Raw genomic sequence first — 22,456 nt, forward strand, 5'->3', positions numbered from 1 at the left:
TAAAAATTTTCTATATCTTTCTGTGAAATTCAGCTCCATCAACTTACCAACAACCATTTCATTCACATTCTGACAGCTGAAGTAAAACATGAGCTTAGAAGCTGTGCAGTATACCAAAAGACTACAGCTGAGGATTTAACACAAGGACTCAGCTCTGTGTGTGCAATGATGATAAAACCTACTCCCAAAGTAACCAGGCATTTCTCAGTTTCTGTATTTTCTATTCCTTTTTTTTCCACGTTTGCCTCAAACCAATTAATCTGCTTTCTAAAGCTGTTAGGCATAGGAAATCTGTCTGAATCACATCTGTTAGACTACTCAGTAATGAGAACTGCAGGAACTGCTACAATAAATAATTCCGTTCTGCTGTTAATACCTACTACATGGTCTATATGTGTGAATTCCTTATGGATATGTCAGTATTTCTATTATCTTTTTATGTTCCTTACACAGTGAGTGACTGGAGTTCCTGCACGTCAGCACAACAGGACAACAAATAGCCTGTAAGACCCATGTACTTTGTGCACACACCTGTTTCTGCTGTTCATCCTGAACTAAAACAATAGGTCAAAAGATGGCAGTACTGACATAAAACAAATATCAGAATTAGTTTCATAAAATATTAAAAGCTATGATAAAGTAAAGTAGATTAATACCATTTTTCAGACTCCACTGGCTGCTTTGGCCTGTTCCTCGTGCTTACTGAGGCTGAATGGTTAAGAAGCCTACAGGAAAAAAAAGCATAATAGTCAATAGTTTTGTAGTTAATGTTTTTTTTTCTTAGAACACACTTCACTTACACAGTATACCTCTTCCTGTAAATGAAAGTTTGAACAATAAGGTAGGATCTTCCATAAAGCTGGAATATATATGTGTGTACCCACAGACATGAAATCCAAGGCTTCCAAGAAATCCATTCTGCTTCCATTCAAAACAATACAATTTTCAGCTTGTATAATAGTTCTGTTCTGACTTTTAACCAACTAAAATCGATCATAATCCAAACCAAAATGCAGTTTCCCCTTTTGTCCTTAGGTACACACCAGCTGAACTGATCTTGCAGCTGTGAAGTTACTCCACCCTCCACACAAAAGGCCCCACTGTTTGCTAAAACCAAAAGAGACAAGATGGTCAAACTACAGCAGATAAAACAGGCTGAGCACTACAGATCAGTCAGCAGGAGGAAGGAGGGCAGTTGATTAAGACTGCAAATGCAAAAGAAATGCAAGAAAAGGAGAGAGGGAAAACAGGAGAATAAGAGAAATGCAAGCTAAGAACTAAGCTAAGTCTAATAAACCTACAGAAATCCCATTTTCCTCAACCCTAAGCAATAAAAATCTTAAATATATAGATTCAGATTATAATTTTTAAATTGGGAATACACACAGGAAGGAGATTATGTTTAAGATGTTAAAAATACCACACCCATCATGAACACTTAAACATTTTCAGTTAAGCATCACGCTGAGAATAGCTGGAATGATTAATGAATTCTTGGAGGTATCAACATTATGGTTCAATACTGAATTCACCACGTGCTGGAGAGGACTGACAAAGGAAGTTTACATCAAGTTATATGGAGAATTTATTAAAAATAGGGAAAAAAAAACCAAGAAGAAAACCAACTACTCTGCAGGCACCTTGTTATTATGGCAGTTAATATATGGCAGTAAAACAAGGAACTTCAAATGATGGCTGATTTCCATTCAGACTTCTGATTACTTTCGTAACTCTGAGCTCAGTCATCACTCTTAGTTCAAATCTGAGTGTGTGAAATTCAGTTTAACAGGATTGAGAAGTTAAGCCTGTAACACAACTCGATAATTCAGTTTGCAGCACGTGCTCCCTACATTTTGTCTTCAGTAACAACCTTAAGGGCACTTTCCAGAATTTAAAGAAGTCCAGAAAGAAAGAAGTTTCATCAAAAATTTAACATTCAGAGCACGGGATGCATCAACCATCATGAAATAAACTGCTCTGTAGTCATTAATTTTTAGAATCAATTCCCAAGTAATTTAGCTCTCTCTCTCTTCAACTGAAGGCAATGAGAAATTCAGATAAACTTTGTGGTGATATTTGACCATTAAGATGAGCTGAAGGAATGTAGAAATTTGAGAGATCCAAACACACTGATGCATCTGCTTCACCAAAATGGCATTAATTCCTGTAAACTCAATGATTCTATGTAGCAAAGGCTATTTCTTCTACATAATCATGAACAGAAGTGTTAGGGAAAAAGTATGCCACATAATGCCAAACATACATCATAATTCATATTAAATTAATATGAAGTTAGAGAACTACAGACTCCTGAGTTCATAGCACAACAGTTTATCTGGAAATACAGACTTGGTAGCCTAAATCTTTCTTGCAGGAAATACAATACAAAGCAGTGTGCGAAAAAGGGAAGAACAAAACTTAAATCCTAAAGTGATGTTCTTTTACACGAGATGTTAATGGCACAAAGAGCCCAGCAATTGCTCTTGCCATCTATCAAATCCAGCTACACAAAGATCTGGACAGATGACTGGCCAATGGACTTGCTGATGCTCATACTGAACCCCAGTGTAAGAATGTGCAGAAGAGAACTGCATCAGCACTGCAGTTCATTTTCTGCTTATGTTCCCACTAACTACAGAAATTGTGCTATTACACAGATCAACTACAAGCTTTGCAAGGGTTTTAAAGCATACACAGTGTGAAATGTAAAAACTCAACAGCACAAACAATTATACATATTTATACATACATTGAGCTCGAAAATCAACGCTGACTCATTTTTCTGGTTGTATGCCATGCAAACTAACAACTGCACCAAAATGCTGACGAGATGGGAAAGAACTGATAGTCCAGTTATGTTACTGGAAAATATTTTCCAAGGTCTGAGAATCGATAAAGCAGCTTCTCTTCCCAACAGTCTTCGTTTTTATATTTTAAACAAACGCAATACTGTAATTAAGGAATGCAAATGAAGCAAATGATGCTATTGGTGCTTGAAGGATTGCCATTGCTATGTTTAAAATACAAGAACTACCTGGGATCTATTAAGCTCACAAAGACAGTAAGAAATCTTTCATTATAATACAAAACTAACAGATTTCAAACTCAAGAGGACTCCACTCATTCAGGAACAGTCTAATGCCTTCAGGTATTATGCTGTCATTGTAAGCTGTGCTCTTATAGCTTCAGGCAGTTCCTGTTGTCAGGGGAGCACCTACACCCAAGAAGTGAAACAGACTCATTTGGTACCACATTAGATCGTTTCAATTAATTAACTACCCTAGTTCCTGGTCTGCTTCAGCAGAAAGCATCCAGAGTAAGTTACAGTTAACTGATAAGGTAGCTAAACCTGAAAGCAGTCAGTTCATCACATACACGTCTGAGCATAACCCACACAATCCCATCCCCGAGTTCTAGCTTCCTGTGAGTTTTGTGTACCTGTTACTTCACTTATGGCTGACAAATGCAAAAAAATTCTCAGTCACAATAGTATGAAAACAATCACTAAACTCAAGAGGTTTTTGAAGAAACAAAGTTTTTCTCTGATGTTCCATATGAGAGCTATTATAGATTCAAAAACAAAAGGGAAAAAAAAGGAGATAAAGTATGTGATAGGGACAGAAAAATAGGCTTCTAGTCAAGGGTCATTTAAATATACTCTGTTGAGCTGCCTAATTAAATATTTCCTCAAACAGTATTTCAACTCAACTAACAATAAATACATTGCAATCTGCTTTTTGCTAGCAAAGTATCTTAGGCTAACTTAGCCAACCCCTATTTTCTGCTTTGCTTCCAAAAATGGCCAGAAATGTTTCTGTTCTCCACATTTTTAGAAAATCTGATGCTCCACAAACACTGTATACCTGGATGCACGTCCTGCCGCCCTCGTCCTCTGGAAGAGCTTTTCACTGAATGAAGTTCTATAGCTTAATGGCCTTCGTCTGTATTCATATTTCATGTACATCAAAGCCAAAGACGGAAGAAGGAAGCAGAACAGGTTGATGGGAAAGGACAGGGAAGTCATTAGCACAGCAAGCAAAAAGAAAAGAAACACTGCGTAATATTAAAAGCAAACACTGAATGAGCAGGAATGCAATTAGTAAGGAGTTATTTCATGATGCTCACTTCTCTGAGCATTTTGCTTGCTCAGGCTGTACATGCTTTCCACAAATTCAGAAATATCTCAATTCAACTTCAGAACATTATTCTTACTGCTGCTTGTGGCAAGAAGCTACGAATCCACAAGCCACAGATTCAAAATCAGGTCTAAATTTCACTTTACTAATTGCAAATAAGTGTCATTTTATATTAGAGATTTACCCCCCATATATCTAAAGATACATAAGCAAACTTTAAATACAAAACCTAAACTAAGAAGTAAAATTTAATTACTGAGATCACATACATACGATCAATTTAAGAGCAAAGTAAAACATTTAACAAGATCAATGCAGTAGGACAGAAGAATGCATGACAAAGTTTAACTTGCAGCACACCAGGAGTGGCTTGGTACTACAAAAGACTAGGTAACCAAGACATTCTAAAACTAACCAGACAAGACAACATACAATATAAACAGCCATCATAAAAGATATACATCCACCACATGTTAAATGCAGAAAATAGTCTATTTAGGTGAGCACTGGCCATGCTAGCTTGGTCAGAGAAAGAAAAAAAAAAAGATTACCATGCAAACCATAAAAATCAAGACACTTCCCCTATCATGCTATCATGTCCTCCTCTCCACATGAGGATATCACTCCTTTAAGACAGCAATTTTATGAAAAGAAACACGGGACAGCCTATTGCTTCAACTGTTCAAAACTGTTCTCAAAATGAAGAACTTTCAAGTTCAAGGCAGGCTAAAGAATATATTAATTGCAACACAGTTAACTAAGATTGTTAATACCTGTGTTTTTGTTCTTGCTGCAGTAACTGAGCAGCTATTTTTCTCAAGTCTGTCACTTCTTTGATTTCATCATCTTCCTCAGCCAGCAGCTGCTCTTTCTGAAGTCTGAAAAATTAAACATCAGTGACTTGCCTGACTTCAGTAAAGCAAGATACAGAAACAGCAACAAGCAGCTCTTCATTGCTTTTTTGCTCAAGAAGAGGAGCTTTGTGTTTAACAGACTTCTACATGCAAGGAGTTTAAAAGTAAAACGCCTCATCGAAAAAGATGTAAAGATTTACCTTTTTTCATCTCCCCAGTCCTCATTGTGCTCTATCTTTTGGGATTTTTCAGGGTGTTTTCCTCGTTCCTTATTTAGGATGAAAAACAAATTAGACTTCAATTTAACTCACACACAAAAAAAAGAAGTCAGTTGAATCAAGCTATGCTACCTTTATATAAGACAGCAGTGGTCCAATCTGCACATCTCCCTGCTCAGGAACAGCTCCCTCCTCTGCATTAGGATCAATGTAATCATACACCTCCTGGTCTAGTAAAGATTGATTAGGAACAGAAAAGACAGTATTAACAGCTCTGTTAATCAAACGTTGAGAGACAAGTCACAGTCAGAAGTACAAGTGAAAAATTACAGATAGAGATAATGCAATTAAATCACATCCCTCTGATCTATCTTCCTTTATTTATGATTTTTATTACATTTTTTTTCTGAATTCAAGAAGATAGAACTCCAGTATACCCTCATATCATTTTGTGCCATTTTCCTAAATTAGATTACCTTAAGAAAAACAATTCTTTTCCCTAAAGTGACAGATGCACAACAGATATTACCTTTCTGTGGATCGAGTTTACTCCCCATTACATGATTGTCATTCCTCAATGTCTGTTCCCTTGTTGATTCTGATACCTGGGAGTGAAGGCTGATTGTATCATCATCAGATGGCTGTAAAGACAGTCACACTAAATACAGAATTTGCATATAAATCACATTATTAGATGATTTGTTAATAAACCATGAGTTATAATACAACACACCCATATCATGAGGAATAGCTCCCAACACAGAAACTTCTTTTTTTCTTTTAAGAGAATAATAGTTCAGGGAGCATTGACTGATTCTGCGAGTCCAATGGTTCAAACTAACCTGTACAAATATTCCAAGGGTGTTGAATGCAACTTTGCTTAGCATTTCCCAAACTATACGAAATAGAGAAGCAAAGAAAATTCTACAAAACAAGTTATAGAAATTCACCATATAAGAAGTAATAATATACTTACTTCTGTTGTGGACAATCTTTTATCTCCATTATCGCTTCCAATGCCAGAGTCTGGTCCATGATTTTTATTGGGATAAAAGTCCTCTATGCTACTTAAAATTTAAAAAATAACAATGAATGAAAGAAACTGCAGTCTCACTTTTTTAAAAGATAAACATTCTTTTAAACATATTTTCTATATATTCATCTACAAATCTTTATACAATGGAGATTTTTCAGTCACTCAGATCCAATTTCAGACTCCATTAATATTACCTTAAAAAATAAATTCTATGACTTCTAAAATAAACCACTGAAGTTACAGCTACTGAACTGTAAGAGTAAGTGTTTTACATTCTTTTCTCCACCCCAAAGACCACTCCATAGCAAATGCTAAAGAATATAAATAAATAAAAGCATCAAACAAAGCAAAAATCCAATACTCACCTGTCTGTCAGTGGCTGGGAGGGGATTCGTTTACCCAGCGATGGAAGATCCAAGGAATCTGGTTTTTTATCTATTCTGAGGCATGCCTGAATGCTGAGGAATTTAAATATATGTACTTTACCCTTTAAGCATATCTGGAAACAAAAAACAGTTCTTAATTACATAGCATGTCTTTAAAAAACACACGCCAACAAATTCTTCCTACACTGATGAGTTCGTGCTCACAATTCCTACTAGCAGAAATACAGCTAAAAAATAAAACCTGATTGGTATTAAGTTAGGATCTTAAAGAGGAAGCTCTTCTATTGTAAATTACTAAAGCAGCATTTTTTCCATACTAACCTGTGCTGGTGGTATCTGCATTGGATTGTTATCCAAAACTATTACTTGTAAGTGACGTAACTTTCTGTAACAAATTGGAATTTCTGTAATTTTATTACAAGAAAAATCCAGCTTTACCAAAGGAAGGTCTCCTAGTTCTGTATGGAGGGGGAAAAAAAAAAAAGAATAAGATACCCAATTAACACTTTACCTCGTTTAGCTACACTAAAGAAATGGCGACGGGCAGCTTACCATCTGGCAACATATGGAGATTATTTCTTCTTATGTTTAATTCTCTAAGTGACTGCAGTTTTCCTATTTGCTGGGGAAGAACCTGAAGTTCATTGCAGCTAATATCCTAGATAAAAAATATAATGAAAAAATTAGCTGAACATCTTAAATGAAATTAAACAAAGGCAAACTATGAGAATTGTTATAAAGCATCCGTGGCAGATCTCACATTGATTCTGCACTATTTAGTGACTCATGTTTCAGAAATTCAATTCAAAAGGTTAAAACAATAAATGATGAAAGACTGGTTTTGAAACTAAAACTGTACCCCAGGAAACAAAGGATCCTGCTGCAGTTTCTGTGTCAGCTACAAACTTCTCGTATTACTGCAGGCAAGTGATTTACAATCTGCTTCTTTCAGAAAAATTCTTCTTTCCTTAAAAATCTTCAATCAAAGGAACAAAAAATGTACAGAGTGATGCTAGGCTCACCAGCTCTCTGGACTCAAGCATTAGAGTGTAACAAAGCAGTGCCAGATGAGCACAGCCCACAGATACTTCTGCCTCTGGTTCAACACCTACGTGGCCAAAATCAAAAATCACGCTGATATAATCAACAGTGTCTGAACTTCTCTATTTCCAATAACAATATCAATAAAATACAGTGCAGTGACTCATTTCCTAGACTAAATACCATTACATTTTAGATACTTATCTACATAATGAAGAATTGGAAGCTGATTTTAAAGGCTAGCTTCTAGTTACTCACTCAGCTGAGTGAGTCAGCCTTAAGCCAGCCTCCTTCCCCACTACACAGTTCAGAGTTCCAGCTGTTAGCAACAGAGATGACTGCACACAGCTGGATGTCTCAAATTATAGGCTGCTCAGGGTCAGCTGTTGTGGATCTACTGCAAGTTCTTCTCTGTCCACATCACCAAATGGAAGATAGGACTCCTTTCTAAAAAGAATCTTTCCAGCATGTGGTTTGGTTGTCAAAAAAAAAAAGAAAGTATGAACTTCTAAACAGGTCCAACAGGTAATGGAATGAAACTCTCTGCTATGTCCAAAATCTGTCATCAAGCAAGTTTTGACAATCCTGAAAAATAGTTCAAAAACAGTGCTACTGTAACACTGGAAAGTTATCAATTCCTGTAAAACAGCAGCAGTGGATCTCACCTTGAAGCTCTATGACACTGAAGTATAAAGAACTTCTCACCAAATAAAGGAGTAGAAGACCTTAAAAAAGCCTCACAATCAGAATCTCACATTGCTTGTAAATTAAGGAATAAGTGTTGTCTTATCTCAAAAATTAGGTCATGTTAAAAGATCTTCAGAGCATAAACACCTACTCCCAAAATAGGGTATGGTTTACTTGCAGTAACCAAAGAAATAGTAAATACTGAAAAATCAGACCTCATCCAAGTGCCAAGTTTGTGAATGATTGTGCACAGTTCTCCAAAAGCAGAGCTTAACACTTAAAGCACAGAATATTAAGAAAATAACAGACAACAAAGCACAAAGGTTCTGTATTCCATAGAACAAAATCATGTGGCAGATGCACCTGAACTGGGAATAGCTCAAATCACTCTTCAACCTAACCAAAGCAAGGGAAGAAGAAAAGGCTGGGGTGGCCTGGGAATGCATAATTGGACAACAATAATGGACTAGCATATGAGTATGGATTAAATAAACTCCTCAGCTAGAGAAAAAATGAAGTTCTTCAACAGAACAGTGATTACTGTAAAGAAAGTCAGCAGAAAAATGTAACATTTTAACATACAAATCAGAGATTCAGATGAAACAATCTGAAAAGCAATTCTATTTCTGAGGGCTTTAAGTTAACCCAGCGTGCTGATCTGTCTTTATTCCCAGTTTTGAGACTCTGCAGTACACATTATCCCTGTATTCTGAGATCAAATGTTGAGGAAAGAATAACTGAAATTACACTTTGCATTCTTATTTTAAAATCATTATCGATTTATATTTTTCTTACACTGTAACAAAGTCCTTATAGTTTCCTTAGTACAGTTAATACTCACCAACTCCATTAGATCTCTCAGCTTTCCAATTTCTTCTGGAATGGAGACCAGCTTGTTATTACTGACAACCAGAACTTTAAGTGGAAGATCAAACAGGTATTTTGGCAACGTTGACAGAAGATTTCGACTTGAGAGAAAGAAAAATAAAGAAGCAAGGCTGGATCACAGTACTCTCTTGAAGCCTGATGGCAAGTCTCAGATGCTGTACTTTTCTCCTATTCTGAAGAAATGTTTTCCACCAACTATAATTTCATTTATGTTTCATAAAGCTATAATCTTTATCATGAACTCCCTACCAGAAAAAGCCTAAAATACATCATTTTAGGTCCCGCTTTTAATTTGGATAAATGAGAATGTACTATAGCTGAACTTTCTAATGTTAAAACATAGAGAACTCTGTTAAAAGAAATTAAAAGAACGCTGACAAATGCAACTGCAAACAACAAGAGCAAACACATCACAGGAAATTCTAACCCATGTTCTCAAAGCTTTATGCCATGATTTCCCCACTTTGATGGAGAGGTACAGCTGATTTGGCACCTTGTCCCAGCTACTGTGACTCGATTATCAGCACTGACTGTGGGCAGTAGGGAATCTGTCAGGAATATAACATCAGTGTGGTTCAAATACTGACAAATTACTGCATTCCTGCTGAGCTGATGAACATCTGCAATACTGAATCCGTACCTGATGTTTGCTTTTATGCTGCTTCCAACACTTTCAAAAGGACCACCCAAACTGATGGAGTCTTCTCATCAATGCCCAACCAGGGGGATCTATGAAAAGTCACTGCTTCCCATGCCATTTGGTTGTGTCATTCCTATGCCATCACCAAAATTCTCAACACCTATTTACTACTTCAGTGAATAACAGCCCACAAGATAAATTTTAATTAAAATTGACTTCTTCAAAGCAGCTTAAGTCTGCTCTGGTAACAAGAGAGATATTGTTACTGACAATTTTAAATCAGCATTGGAAAATCTAGTAGTTGCTGAGTGCCACAGCCAGCAGTGCATATAATTGCTCTCATAAGGCACTCATACACTGAAGAAAGAGGCATTAGAAAAGAACCGTGTGAAACATATGAAAATTAATTCCTTTCATACCTAAAAAATTCCAAGATGTCAGTAATTGCCTCTACTTTAAGTGAAAGAAAAACCACCTTAACTGCTTTTGTTCAATGGATATGTATTAGAACAACTGTTTCCATAGTAAAAAGAAGTTTTCTAATGCTACAGGACTACAGACAGGGCTGCAAAAAACTTAAAAATGTTTCAGTTCCAAAGAGGCACTGTAACAGCAAACTGAAAGTAAACTGTCACCAGCATCTTTGTAAAGAACAACGTATTTACACCAAGTGGAACACAGGAAGCTTTGGATGCATGCGTGGGGTTTCTACCTCAGGCAGATATGATGGGATGGTATGAGATACAACGCATGAATAAACTTTTCTTTGTGGAAACCTAGCAGTGAAAAAGTAATTCATCAGCAGTGAAACATAGGAAATTCATGTGAAGTCAATGAGGTTGTTGTGTTTGGAAAAGGAACAGCCAACTCGGAATTGTGTAATGCTTCCCTCCAGTCTTTTAAATACAAAATGAGAAGTGGAGATCACGTGGCTCTCTTCTGCAAGGAAGTTAGTCTGGCAGTGTTTCCCTGTTGTTCACCACTGCAATCCACATGTACTGTGAAAACAGCACTCAGATATTAGCACGAAAAGGAAGAATAGAACACAACCACGACCTCAGGTGAGGTGACTCCTGAAATAACACACAACACCCACTTAGAACTTAATGCTACTGCACTTCTGCATAGAGCACCTCAATCACCATCAAAAGAGAAATGGGATTTTGCTCCTGTGAAGGAAATGAGGTCAAGTTTCTCCCGAAACAACAAACAAACCCTGCAGTTTTATTGTATCATTTATCTTCTGAAGAATCTCCACAAACAGATGACTTAAAGAAATCTGTTCTGTAAGAACAGATATTGGAGGTTTCGAGATTATTGTGGGCTGCTGGTTTTGGATTTTTGCTTTTTCCCCAAAGTTTAATACATAGAATATTAAACAAGCTCTGTTATCAAGTCTGACATGTTAAACAGCTCTCAGCTGGGGAAAATGATCTGGACTTTATGTAGTCAGTGTTAAAAGTGTGAGGAATATTGAGGAAAACAAGGCCTCAGCTCTGTAAAGGAGGGTTCCAACAGATTCCATCTGCTTCTGTATGTTCATAGAACATCCTTAACAATCTCCAGTTGAGCTTCTTTTCTTCTAAGGAAGACCAACCATGCGTTTTCCAAGTTTAACAGTAAAAATGGATGTGACTAATGTGCAAAATGAATAGGATGAGTAGGATGTTCTGGCCAGAGCGATTTACCCCCCAAGAGAGGTAAGTTTCTAAGGGTAAATTTTAAACACAGTTTTTTAGGATAACAGTAAAAACAAAGAAAACTTCACCAACTCTCCTTACAGTCAGCTACCACAGTTTATTTAAAGAAATTCTGCAAGGCAGCCAACTCCTTCCCGCAAAGGAAGCAGTAAGAACTGCTGGCTCTAAAACACCAAGGATATGACAAACACAGTTACTGTGTCTACCTGGACAGAAATACAGCCACGACGGCAATGTTCGACAGAAGCAGGATTCCACCTTTTCAAAGAGGGAAACTGGATAACAACAAAATACAATAAAATAAGAAAAGAATTACTCACCTAATGTTCAGGTAGGTAAGCATTTGCAGGTTTTTTATAGATTCTGGAATGGATTTGATGCAGTTGTGATACAAATTTAACGTTTCCAGTGGTGCAAACAGCCAGACATCAGGAGGAATTTCAGTAAATCTGTTCTTGGAAAGATCTGGAAGTAAAGGGATTTTTTTAGTCAAAAATTTGCCTGCGATAAGATTAAAATAACCACTGTTATTCTTAGCATGCTAAAGAATAAAATCAAGTATAAAATAATTCTGTTTTAGCAGACGGTACTGCATATAATAAATTGGCCAAAAAGACTTACAACACTAAAACAGTGTTATTTGATACTCACTCATAACAGAAAATAGAAAAAAAAAAGTCAGAAATTCAAAGATGTTTTACCCACTGCTAGTTAAGAATGTTTAAAATGAAACTAAATGAAACTGAATCTCACTTCTTGTCCTTCTTCTACCAGTCACCCATGGAACTGCTTTTTTTTTTTTTTTCCCCTCCCATGCTAGGCTTAAAAACCAAGCAGGGAACAAGCCCAGTAAACATTACTTTTCCTGTTTGACAGCTACATTACAAGCTAGTTTTGTTGTGCAAAATATCTGCAATGCTAAAGCCAAGTCAGCAAAAAACCAACCAAACAAAAAAACCTTGCATGCTTTGCTCAAGAGCTGCAGTTCTCATCTAAAAATGCATCCTTTATTGTAAGCACAGGAACTGAGAAATTCTCCAGTTGCACATTTATGACTTAGCTAAAAAGGGAATCAAATCACACTATCGATGCCAGAAGTACACAGTTATAAAAATAAGGCTGCAATTTACCCCAGCCTAAGAGCAGCAAGCGGCCTCTCTTTGACAACAGCAACATAATACTTTAAATAGGGTTATTCATACAGTGTATGAGTGCATTATAACAGTCTGCATGGAGAAGTTGGGAGAAGGCAGTGCAGACCACCTCCAACTGCATGTAATTTATATATATATATATATATATTTTATATATATATATAATATATATTTAAAATATATGTATATATATATTTATATATAATATATATATTATATATATTTAAAATGTATGTGTATATATGTGTATATATATATATATACACATATACACACATACACACACACATATATATACATATATATATATAAAGGAGTTCAAGTGGAATATGAACCTTGAGATCTGAAACTATCATTTAACTACCAAAACCTGTGCCATCAACCCAGGAAACTATCTTCTTGATGAAAAATAGGAATTTACTTTAGAAAGAAAGCCTGCTTTTCTGAAAGTCGCTTTGGCTCCCAACCCGAGATGCTTCAAAAAGGATGTGGTTTCTCAGAAACGCTGAACAAACTCTTTTAAGAAAGAAGCAACACAGATCTTTTGCTATTTCAGGCTTTAGTTCTCAGTTTCCAACACTTGCATGAAGTAACCAGCCTTCTGCTTAGCCCCTATAATACTGACAGCAGAATAAGCTGTTTCTTTTGTTGCACTGAACTGGAGAAGTAGTCTAGAAAGGGGCTGGAGAAATGGTTAAAGGACACTGTCAGGCTCAAAAGAGAGAGCTCAACAGCTTTAAGTACAACCTGCCAAGCAGCTGTGAGTGGCATTAGGCAGGGATCAACACTGGATGAAGGCTGAACAAGCAAATTAATGACACTGAGATGGAGGGGAGAAGAGGCAACTCAAAGCTAGAAGGCTGGGGTGCCAGCCAGAGGTGCCCCATCAACAAGCTGCATCTCCCGAACCAAACTGATGAGAATCATGAGCACGTAGAGATGTAAGACTGAAGAAGCTAGGAAAGCTGTTGAGTGCTGAAGTACACGTGATTTTAGGCGACAATCCCTCTAGAAATGAGATTATAGGAATTGCTTCCTCAACCAGTTTAGACTGGGAGACTCTAAACTGACAGTGTTTTGTGAAGATTAAACATAAGACACTATCCGTGACCAAGAATCAAAGGGTCTTTTGATTCACTAGCTCTACAAGTGAGAAGAACACCATCAGAAGGGTTAAGTTTAAAAGAGTAACAACAGAACTACCAAATTAGTTGCTGCTTCATTTATTTTTACACTGAAAGAACAAAGTCCTTACTGACTGTATAGAGACCATTTAAAAAGAGTACACTAGAAGTTCAAAAACAAAAGAGTGAGAAAGAAAACAAATCAAGAGACAGAAGAAAGAAGGCACCTCACACAACTTTAAGCCACGATACAATGGAAAAAAGCTTGTACTGTCAGTTAGGTCAAACCAGATTTGCCTTTATGTTCTTTTCTCTGAGCATTTGTTGTTGGTTGCCATCAGATGTACTGCTGGAGTAGTCACTTGAGCCAATGCACTCCTGTTTATATTCTAACTCTGCATGAGATGTGTTGAATTTGAAGCACATTAAAAAAAAAAAAATCCATCCATTTTTATGGTAATGCTTTAATATAGCCTAGGCATTAAAAAAAACACAGAAGTAAATTAGTGACTAAAACTAAACTGTACATATAAAACCTCATCCTAAAGATTTACCTACAGCCAAGCTGAACATGGATTGGAGACCAACAGTTGCAATCTGTCATGCTAACACTCATATTGAACTATAACAGCATAAAAAAAGTTTAATTATAATTCAGACAGTGATTATTACTTCACTTGGGTGAAGATACATAGGCAGGCAAATGCTGCTACTCAGCACAGCACTCCAAAGCACCCTATGATTACATGTGCTACCAACTGTTGTTCTATCACACAAACAATCCCATCTCTTCTTGCTGTCATATCCCCAATGGGAAGACAAGCCCTGCCTTTAGGAGAGCCTGCCAAAGAGAACACTGATATGCATCCTGTCTGATGGAGTGCCAAGGGTGATACGAGCACCACAGACAAGACTGAGGCTCTGCTAACATCACCTTCTCTAAGGATGTTAGACTTCAAACACATTTAACTTCACAACCAACCACGATAAGCAATGGGCATTATTAGTACTGGAGCAGCCGAGGAAATGGAGACAAAGGTTCTTCCTTTCTAGCCTTAGAAATAGTACAATACATCAGAGCTTTTTAAGAGTTAGAAAGAAATAACATGATTTAAAGCAAAATGTAAATGGAATTTGTAGTGAAATAAGAGCATGCAAATGAGTCAGTAAATACCAAAGCGTTACAAGCTTCTACACCAACCGAAAATAGGGCAAATCCTAGTCCTAAGGAGTAATCTCCCTTCACTCAATAGTTCTGTTGTACTATTGAAACTCTAGTTCCTGAATCCTCATTGTCACAGCTCAGCCTCTAACCTGTGGCAAAATTGCAATTTGTACAGTTGGTTCAAAAGAGCTGTGAGTTCCCCCCTGCCATGGGGAAAGTCAGCTCTGAGGCTCTGAAGACGACAGGGAAATGGACAAAAATGACAACGTGCTTATTTCAGAGCAAAAAGCAGAGAGTTTAAGGTGCCACACATTAATCCCCAATGCCTCCTTTCTTACGCACGTTGAATGTCCACATCAACCTGGGAATGAGGATACCAAGAAGGAAGTTCTTTGTAGCAATATTTCCTCAAGACGATCAAAAGGTGTTGTTTTTTTTTGTTTTGTTTTGTTTTGTTTTTCCAGAAGGCTGAACCAGAAGGCTTCTTCTGTAGATAAGATGCTAGGGAAAAATGCCATTGTGAGCTCCTTATCAGCACTGCAGCAGTAGTCATTGCCATGCTGACATGTACCTCATCTAGGAATTGCTAGCAGGGCAACAGAGCCGGCTGGCCTGCAGCTCCATGGGAAGATGCAGCACTTCAAAGAGATCCATCTCCACAAGCAACACCTCCACCAGGCAATACCACCATCAGGAGAATCAAATCTGCATTCTCGTTAATGCTTAGGAACAGGAGGGTTTTGTTTTAAGTAGACTGCATTGAAAGCATCAACATTTAACTTAATTACAGTGCTTATGTGTCAGGGTGATTCTCCATTACTAAACTGGTTGAATAATTAATGCGTTGTTATGTTTTAAGGATGTTTGGTTTTCTGGTGCATGCAAGGTAAAATGCTTACAGAAGCTCCCGCATCTCTTATGCTGATAGTGGAGATTTCTTGCTAATAGAATTATATCTCCTCTCATCCACTTTAATAATTGCAAGACTACAAATCATCACACAGAAAATGTGAAAGCTCATGGCATAGCTGTAAGTGAAGAAAAAGGTAAGTCAGCTCTTTGATAGGCCAGCTATGTATCCACAAGTGAGCACAGCACACCCACCTGCATTTATCCACTGTTCACTCTGTTTTCAGCAGCGATCAATAGCTCAATCTATAGCAAATGTTGAACTATCACCAAAACACAGAGCTGTTTTTTAGAGAGCCAAGCACAAATCGTGACTGAGCAAACACACTGCAATCGAGTTGTGCATCAGGAGCTCTTTCCAGTGTCTGTTATTACACAGCTCGTGCACAACAGTTTGATACAAAGCATTTCACAGAGCAGGAAATCAACAAGTCAGACCCTGCAAAATACAAATTGCATTGATTTGTCATTGAAGTATGTTCATCTATCGACATCAATGAGAAGCATTAAGTCCTACTTGATTATTTTTCCCCATTTTGTCCTCCCACCAACATCCTCAATAATTGCTAAACGTCAAAGCACGCCCCAGTCTGCGCCCGTCTTTCAAGAAAGTAAGACATCTATTCTTCACAAAAAAAGAATGCTTTCAAGTCTGAGCAGCTCTCTTATTACATACACTATTCCAGTGCTGTAACCACCATGAGTTTCTGTTGATTTTAAAGTCATCAGTAATCTGTCACCCAACCACTCCCACCACAACTATGTATTTGTAATAAGTTGGACTTATGACAGTTTATCCATCAGCCTCGTTCATATCCCTGCTTTCATACCTCTTCTGAGATAAAAGACTTGAAAGCATCCCAAGCCTGCACATCTCCCCTTCAGATGTGTTTAATGCTACAAAAACCGTATTTCCACATTTCCTTTAGTCTTGCTATCTTCTTCACTGAGAACAATTAAATGCAGATGCTCAAAAATGCTATTAAGAACCACTGATAAGCTCACGTAAAACTTGAGTTATCCATATCTGAAAATATCATCTTTCATTTTAACACTCTGCCAGTACCAAGCTCCAAAAGACCCTGAAGTGCAGCTAGCACCCTACAAACATTTAAAGATACCACTTCAGAAACGAAATCCCCTTGTACTACATTCTGTACTACATCTTTCTCCTTTGATAAGTAAAAAGGTAACAAAAAGCAAGACAATTGGATATATTCTGTTCTATTAGCAAAGCAAAGCTGCCAGCTTCTGTTGTGCTATTTCAATACCAGAAAACTACATCCAGGAGCATGATTTGTCATCACTGTTGGCACTAACAATTTCCTCATTTTCTATCTTGTTTTAATCCTCAAAGCAACCATGTAAGTATATCTAAGTGATATGATCATTCAAGGACAGGAAAAAAAAATTGCATTCATGAGTCAGAAGATACACAAAGGTAAGAGATGAATTTATGGACCTTAAAACAAAGTCTTTTAAAGCCCAATATGAAAGCCACAAGTGATGCATGTAAAAAAAGAAAACTGAAGAAAAACGTGTGGTTCAGAATTGACTAAAACTGTAAGGCTCCTTGACATGTTTGATGAGAAACTACGAAAGGAAAAGATCTGGTTTTGATTCCTAACCACAGAGAAAGGAACAAATCAATTGTATTGTTTAAGCAATGATGCTTTCTTTGGTCAGAACAAAGTCATAGAATCACAGAATGGCCTGGGTTGAAAAGGAAAACAATGATCACCTTGTTTCAACCTCCTGCTACATGCAGGGTCACCAACCAGCAGCCCAGGCTGCCCAGAGCCACATCCAGCCTGGCCCTGAATGCCTCCAGGGATGGGGCATCCACAGCCTCCTCGGGCAACCTGTTTATATGCACCCTTCAAGTCCTGGAAGGCCACAATGAGGCCTCCCTGGAGCCTTCTCTTCTTCAAGCTAAACAATCCCAGTTCCCTCAACCTTTCCTCACAGGAGAGGCTCTCAGCCCTCTGATCACCTCAGTGCCCTCGTCTGGACTCACTCCCAGAGCTCCATGTCCTTCCTGTGCTGGAGGCCCCAGGCCTGGACGCAGCTCTGCAGATGGGGCCTCACAAGAGCCGAGCAGAGGGGGACAATCACCTCCCTCTCCCTGCTGGCCACCCCTTTTTTAATGCACAAAAATGAACGGAGGATTCTATGATAATCATGAAAAAGCATGACAGTGTCCTAAATGACCTATGAAGGCCTCTTTCTTCCCTTCTGTGGCCTTCTGTGTTTTAAGAGCTGTGCTCCTACGCTGCTACCAATTATAGGAGGGGGGAGAAAGAAAAGCAAAACCAACTAAGCCAGAAACTGAAATCTAGATCTGGAGGGATAAAGAGGAAACAGATTAAAGAGAACTTTTTGCAGGGATTCTGATGACAAGTCCCTTGCATAAGCTGCCTACCCCTTCCCATTAACATTCAAACAACATACAAGCCCAGGCCTCTTTCAACCTGTCTAAATAGGGGGATTGAAAACTGCAGTCTGTTTGTATCACACAAGTTTAACTATCTTAGCACTGCTTGGATATTTCAGACATCAGTTCATTAAGATGATACACAGGAAAATTAAAGATGCATCTATAAAAACCAAGTGTGCCTAAATACATATCTGCTTCATATACAGCATATGCACCCAACCCACTGTTTTATTTATTCCTCTTCACTCGGTGTGACCCAGGCAAGACAAAAGGTTGGACACCCACAGCATAGAGGATCCTAATAACCACAACAGCCATTAATTTACATGGCAACATTAAGCAAACATCTCATCTTCATTAGGAACTTTCAAATATGGAAGGGGGGAAAAAAAAAATCCCAGTTAGTACTCATTTTTAGGTTACTTTGTGTGTCCACTTCACCAAACAAAATTGAACCCTTCTGTGTTTTAAGAGCTGTGCTCCTACGCTGCTACCAATTATAGGAGGAGGGAGAAAGAAAAGCAAAACCAACTAAGCCAGAAACTGAAATCTAGATCTGGAGGGATAAAGAGGAAACAGATTAAAGAGAACTTTTTGCAGGGATTCTGATGACAAGTCCCTTGCATAAGCTGCCTACCCCTTCCCATTAACATTCAAACAACATACAATCCAAGGTTTCTGAAACTCCTAATTCCTTCCAATTCTCAGGAACCTTAGGCTCTCAAGCTCACCAGACCTACAGGACAAGGTACACGACCTAGCATTCCCCTTCAACCCTACACATCACACTTTAAAGCTAATTGCTCAAATTTTAAAGCTAAAGCACAACTAAACATTCCTATATTCTTCAATGAAAAGGGAAGAAAGAAGCCTGGCTACTTAAATAACTAAATATCAGAACTCCCAATACTTACTTAGGTTTAAAAATTAAGCATAGAACAATTAAAACACGCCATGATTTATAGAATCATAGAATTGCTCAGGTTGGAAACGACCTTCAAGATCATTAAGTGTGCATATAAACATCAACTACCTCAGCTTCAAAACATAATTTCATTAATTTTTAAATAAAACCCTTGCAAAGAATTCTCCAGAATCACAGCAATTGTTTGTTTGTATTAAGCTTAATGAGTTTAATACCCAAATATATCAGTTCACTTTACAACATCAAGAGGTGAAGGGCTATGCTCAAACTGAACACATTGCAGAAAAAAAGAAACCTTGATGCACCTGCCAAGCACTTATCCCTCAGGAAATTAAACTCACCAGCATACCTCCCCATCACAAAGAAATTAAAATACATTTAAAGTTGATTGTTAAATGTTTATGTAGTAAGATTTAAATTGATGTTTATTTGCTGCGTATATGCAAATAAAATAGAATGAAGATAGACTGTGCTTCTATCTTTATTTCTATTCTAATCTTTGTGGTTGCTCCATATTTTAACAGTAAAATGGTAAAGATTAGACCAAACCTCAGCACTGGCTCCTAATGGCAGTAAGCACTCATGACGGAGTGACAAACACCAGGACTCACTCTGCAGTACAACCTCCCCACAAATAGGAAGCAGTGGCAGAACTGCTATTCTTTTAAAACAGCAGACAGATGTAACTTAGGAATTTAAGCTTCTGTACCTCATATGGAAGATTATTGTTCTATTCTCAAGAAATTTGCCCTTGTAGAAGACAATCATTTAATACATTAGCATTTTACACCATCTAAAAGCCCTAAAAGGACTTTTTAAAATTACACTGCTATGGTTGAAGTGCAAATCACCTGTAATCATAGAATGGTCTGGGTTGAAAAGGACCACAACGATCATCTAGTTTCAACCCCCTGTCATGGGCAGGGTCGCCAACCACCAGACCAGGCTGCCCAGAGCCACATCCTGCCTGGCCTTGAATGCCTCCAGGTAATGTTAACTTCTAAACTTCTACCTAGAAAAGCTACATCAAACCCACGGAATAGTACAAGTAATGTAATCTGAGCTTGCAATCAACATGCTGAAAGAACAAACCCATTCAAGTTCCTATAGGAGGAAAAGATCATGTTAAGAAATAAGCTTCTTAGAGTTGCTGCTCAGAAGGACCTGGTTTAGGAGCAGTATTGGTTGAGTTATCGTATTTAAGTGAAGTTAAGCTACTCACACTTTGTTTTTACTTCATGATCAATGCTGCTTTTGGAGTAAGAAGAAAACTGAAGGAAGAGTCACACACATGCTCTGCAAAAGTGGTGCTACATGCACAGCTCTTTCTACTTCTGTTTCTAGTTTTGTTTCTGTTTGTCTTAAGCCCAGTTTTGTGAGGATTTCACTTTCACATCCTTCTCTAGCTTCAGGATGTTGTATTTAACTACTATTAAGCGAATACGCTGATATTTCAAGGCTCACACTGATGTAGTCATATTACTTTGGTCTTCAGGTTCTGAAAAATGCAACTCAAGCCCAGAGGCAGAAAACGATGTCAGGAACAAGGAACACCCGTATCTTGATGCTGCATGCAGTTCCTAGCTTATCTCCAAAAAGATTCAGCACAAAACATACAGGGAACATAAGCACATGTAAGAGATTATGCAGAACAGGTTTTTATCAGCCTGCAATAGACAACTGAGGGGACACAGTAAATTAACATCATTTTCAGTAAAAACACGGGGCTGCAAATGTAGTTATTGAGTAACAGGTTAAAAAATATAATTAAAAAAAAACACCAAAAAAAGATAGGAAGTGGTGTTTGGGTTCTGGATCCAATAACTCAAAAGCTAGGAAATACCTGCTCTGTGGTTACCCACTAATTTTAGTTATGCAGTGAAAGCAATGCAGGAAGGAACCATACATGGCCATGTAATTAGAGATCTTCATAATGCAGGGAGAGAGAAAGTTGTGCAGGCAATGAAAAGCATTCTTACAAGCTAAGCTTCTCTGATTGGGTAGGAGGGATTGAGACCCAGTGCACTGCTTTGAAATCAACGTGGTTTTTCCATCTTTAAGACAACTCCTTACTGGTTCCACCAGCTGAAACAAAACGACAAAGCAACAAATCCAGGAAAATGCTTTGTTCTAGCACCCAGATGGTGAAGGATTTGCATCGTGTAAGTTACACCTGCTGGCCAGCAGCCTACGAACAGGTCTGAGATGAGGGCTTCCTTTAAGCTTCATACAATTTATCTTTGCTGGGCAATTACACATTGACTCACCAGTCAAAGTGAACCTTTCAAGCACTTGGGAATGTATCAGTACTAATCATGTCTGGCCAAGCAATAAATACATAGTTCTGTAACATAACTATGGGGTAGCTCTGCATTTCCTGTGAAGCTGCAGCACTCCAACTGCCCCTGCACAGTACTTTTTTTGCTAAGGACGTATTCCAGCATTAAGTATTTCAGAGGTTAAATCTTCCTGATATTCCAAGACACGACGTTATGCAAAATCCAATTTTGCTGGATGGAGAATACAGAAAGCCCCCCTCCCCAAAATTAGACATTTCATGTTCTTTAATTACACAGACCAGTATTCCAGATGAAGATGTAACATGGATTTTTATTTTTATTTTTTTTTAAGATTACATTAAGATATTGGTTGTATTATTCATAACGCAATTTGCTATGCAGCCTAATAAGCAGTTGTTTCAACTTCAACTCACTGAACTGAGAACTTCCTAAGCTTGTCTATAGTAATAAGCATCCTTAACGAGCATCTTTACTACTGGGCTTCAGCAAGAAAGCCTCAGAGAGCATACATAACTCATCTTCCCTTTCTCCAGACACTCGATAGGCTCACAAACCACTGTGGGAAATTTCCACAGTTGCTTTCTTATTAATGGTGTCACTTCCAGTTCCTGCATCTGACACAGTTCTGAGCAAAACAGCAGTACAAAAAGCTCATGTAACCTGAGCTTGTTCCCATTCAAATGTGAAGAAGTCGTTACTGAAGAACCACATCTTTCAAGGTGTTCGATCTCCAGAAGGTAATCTACATTTATCATACACCTCATATTTGTATGTCTCTTAAATTCAAAGTGGGACTTGGTGTTGCCATCACTTTAACCAACACTGGTACCACAATAAATAACTTAATTCACACAGG

General features: G+C 37.8%; 1 protein-coding gene across 5 annotated transcripts in view; it reads right to left on the bottom strand.

Moving 5' to 3' along the window:
* Positions 1-22,456, bottom strand: part of LRCH2 (leucine rich repeats and calponin homology domain containing 2) — a 42,950-nt gene that overhangs the window by 14,802 nt on the left and 5,692 nt on the right. For 2 of the 5 annotated variants that reach the window (XM_085230359.1, XM_085230355.1), the window contains exons 2-13: positions 11,907-12,051; positions 9,200-9,326; positions 7,183-7,288; positions 6,952-7,088; positions 6,610-6,743; positions 6,185-6,275; positions 5,738-5,849; positions 5,341-5,438; positions 5,191-5,258; positions 4,910-5,014; positions 3,864-3,941; positions 657-725 (exon numbers count right to left, since the gene is read on the bottom strand). In XM_085230359.1, the coding sequence (XP_085086485.1) occupies positions 657-725; positions 3,864-3,941; positions 4,910-5,014; positions 5,191-5,258; positions 5,341-5,438; positions 5,738-5,849; positions 6,185-6,275; positions 6,610-6,743; positions 6,952-7,088; positions 7,183-7,288; positions 9,200-9,326; positions 11,907-12,051 (1,270 nt within the window). The remainder of the gene's footprint in view (positions 1-656; positions 726-3,863; positions 3,942-4,909; positions 5,015-5,190; positions 5,259-5,340; positions 5,439-5,737; positions 5,850-6,184; positions 6,276-6,609; positions 6,744-6,951; positions 7,089-7,182; positions 7,289-9,199; positions 9,327-11,906; positions 12,052-22,456) is intronic. The other 3 variants (XM_085230356.1, XM_085230358.1, XM_085230357.1) reach the window with 3 other exon arrangements.

The sequence above is a fragment of the Meleagris gallopavo genome, chromosome 9 (genome assembly GCF_905368555.1).
Source record: "Meleagris gallopavo chromosome 9, MGAL_WU_HG_1.1, whole genome shotgun sequence".
NCBI classification, from domain to species: Eukaryota; Metazoa; Chordata; class Aves; order Galliformes; family Phasianidae; genus Meleagris; species Meleagris gallopavo.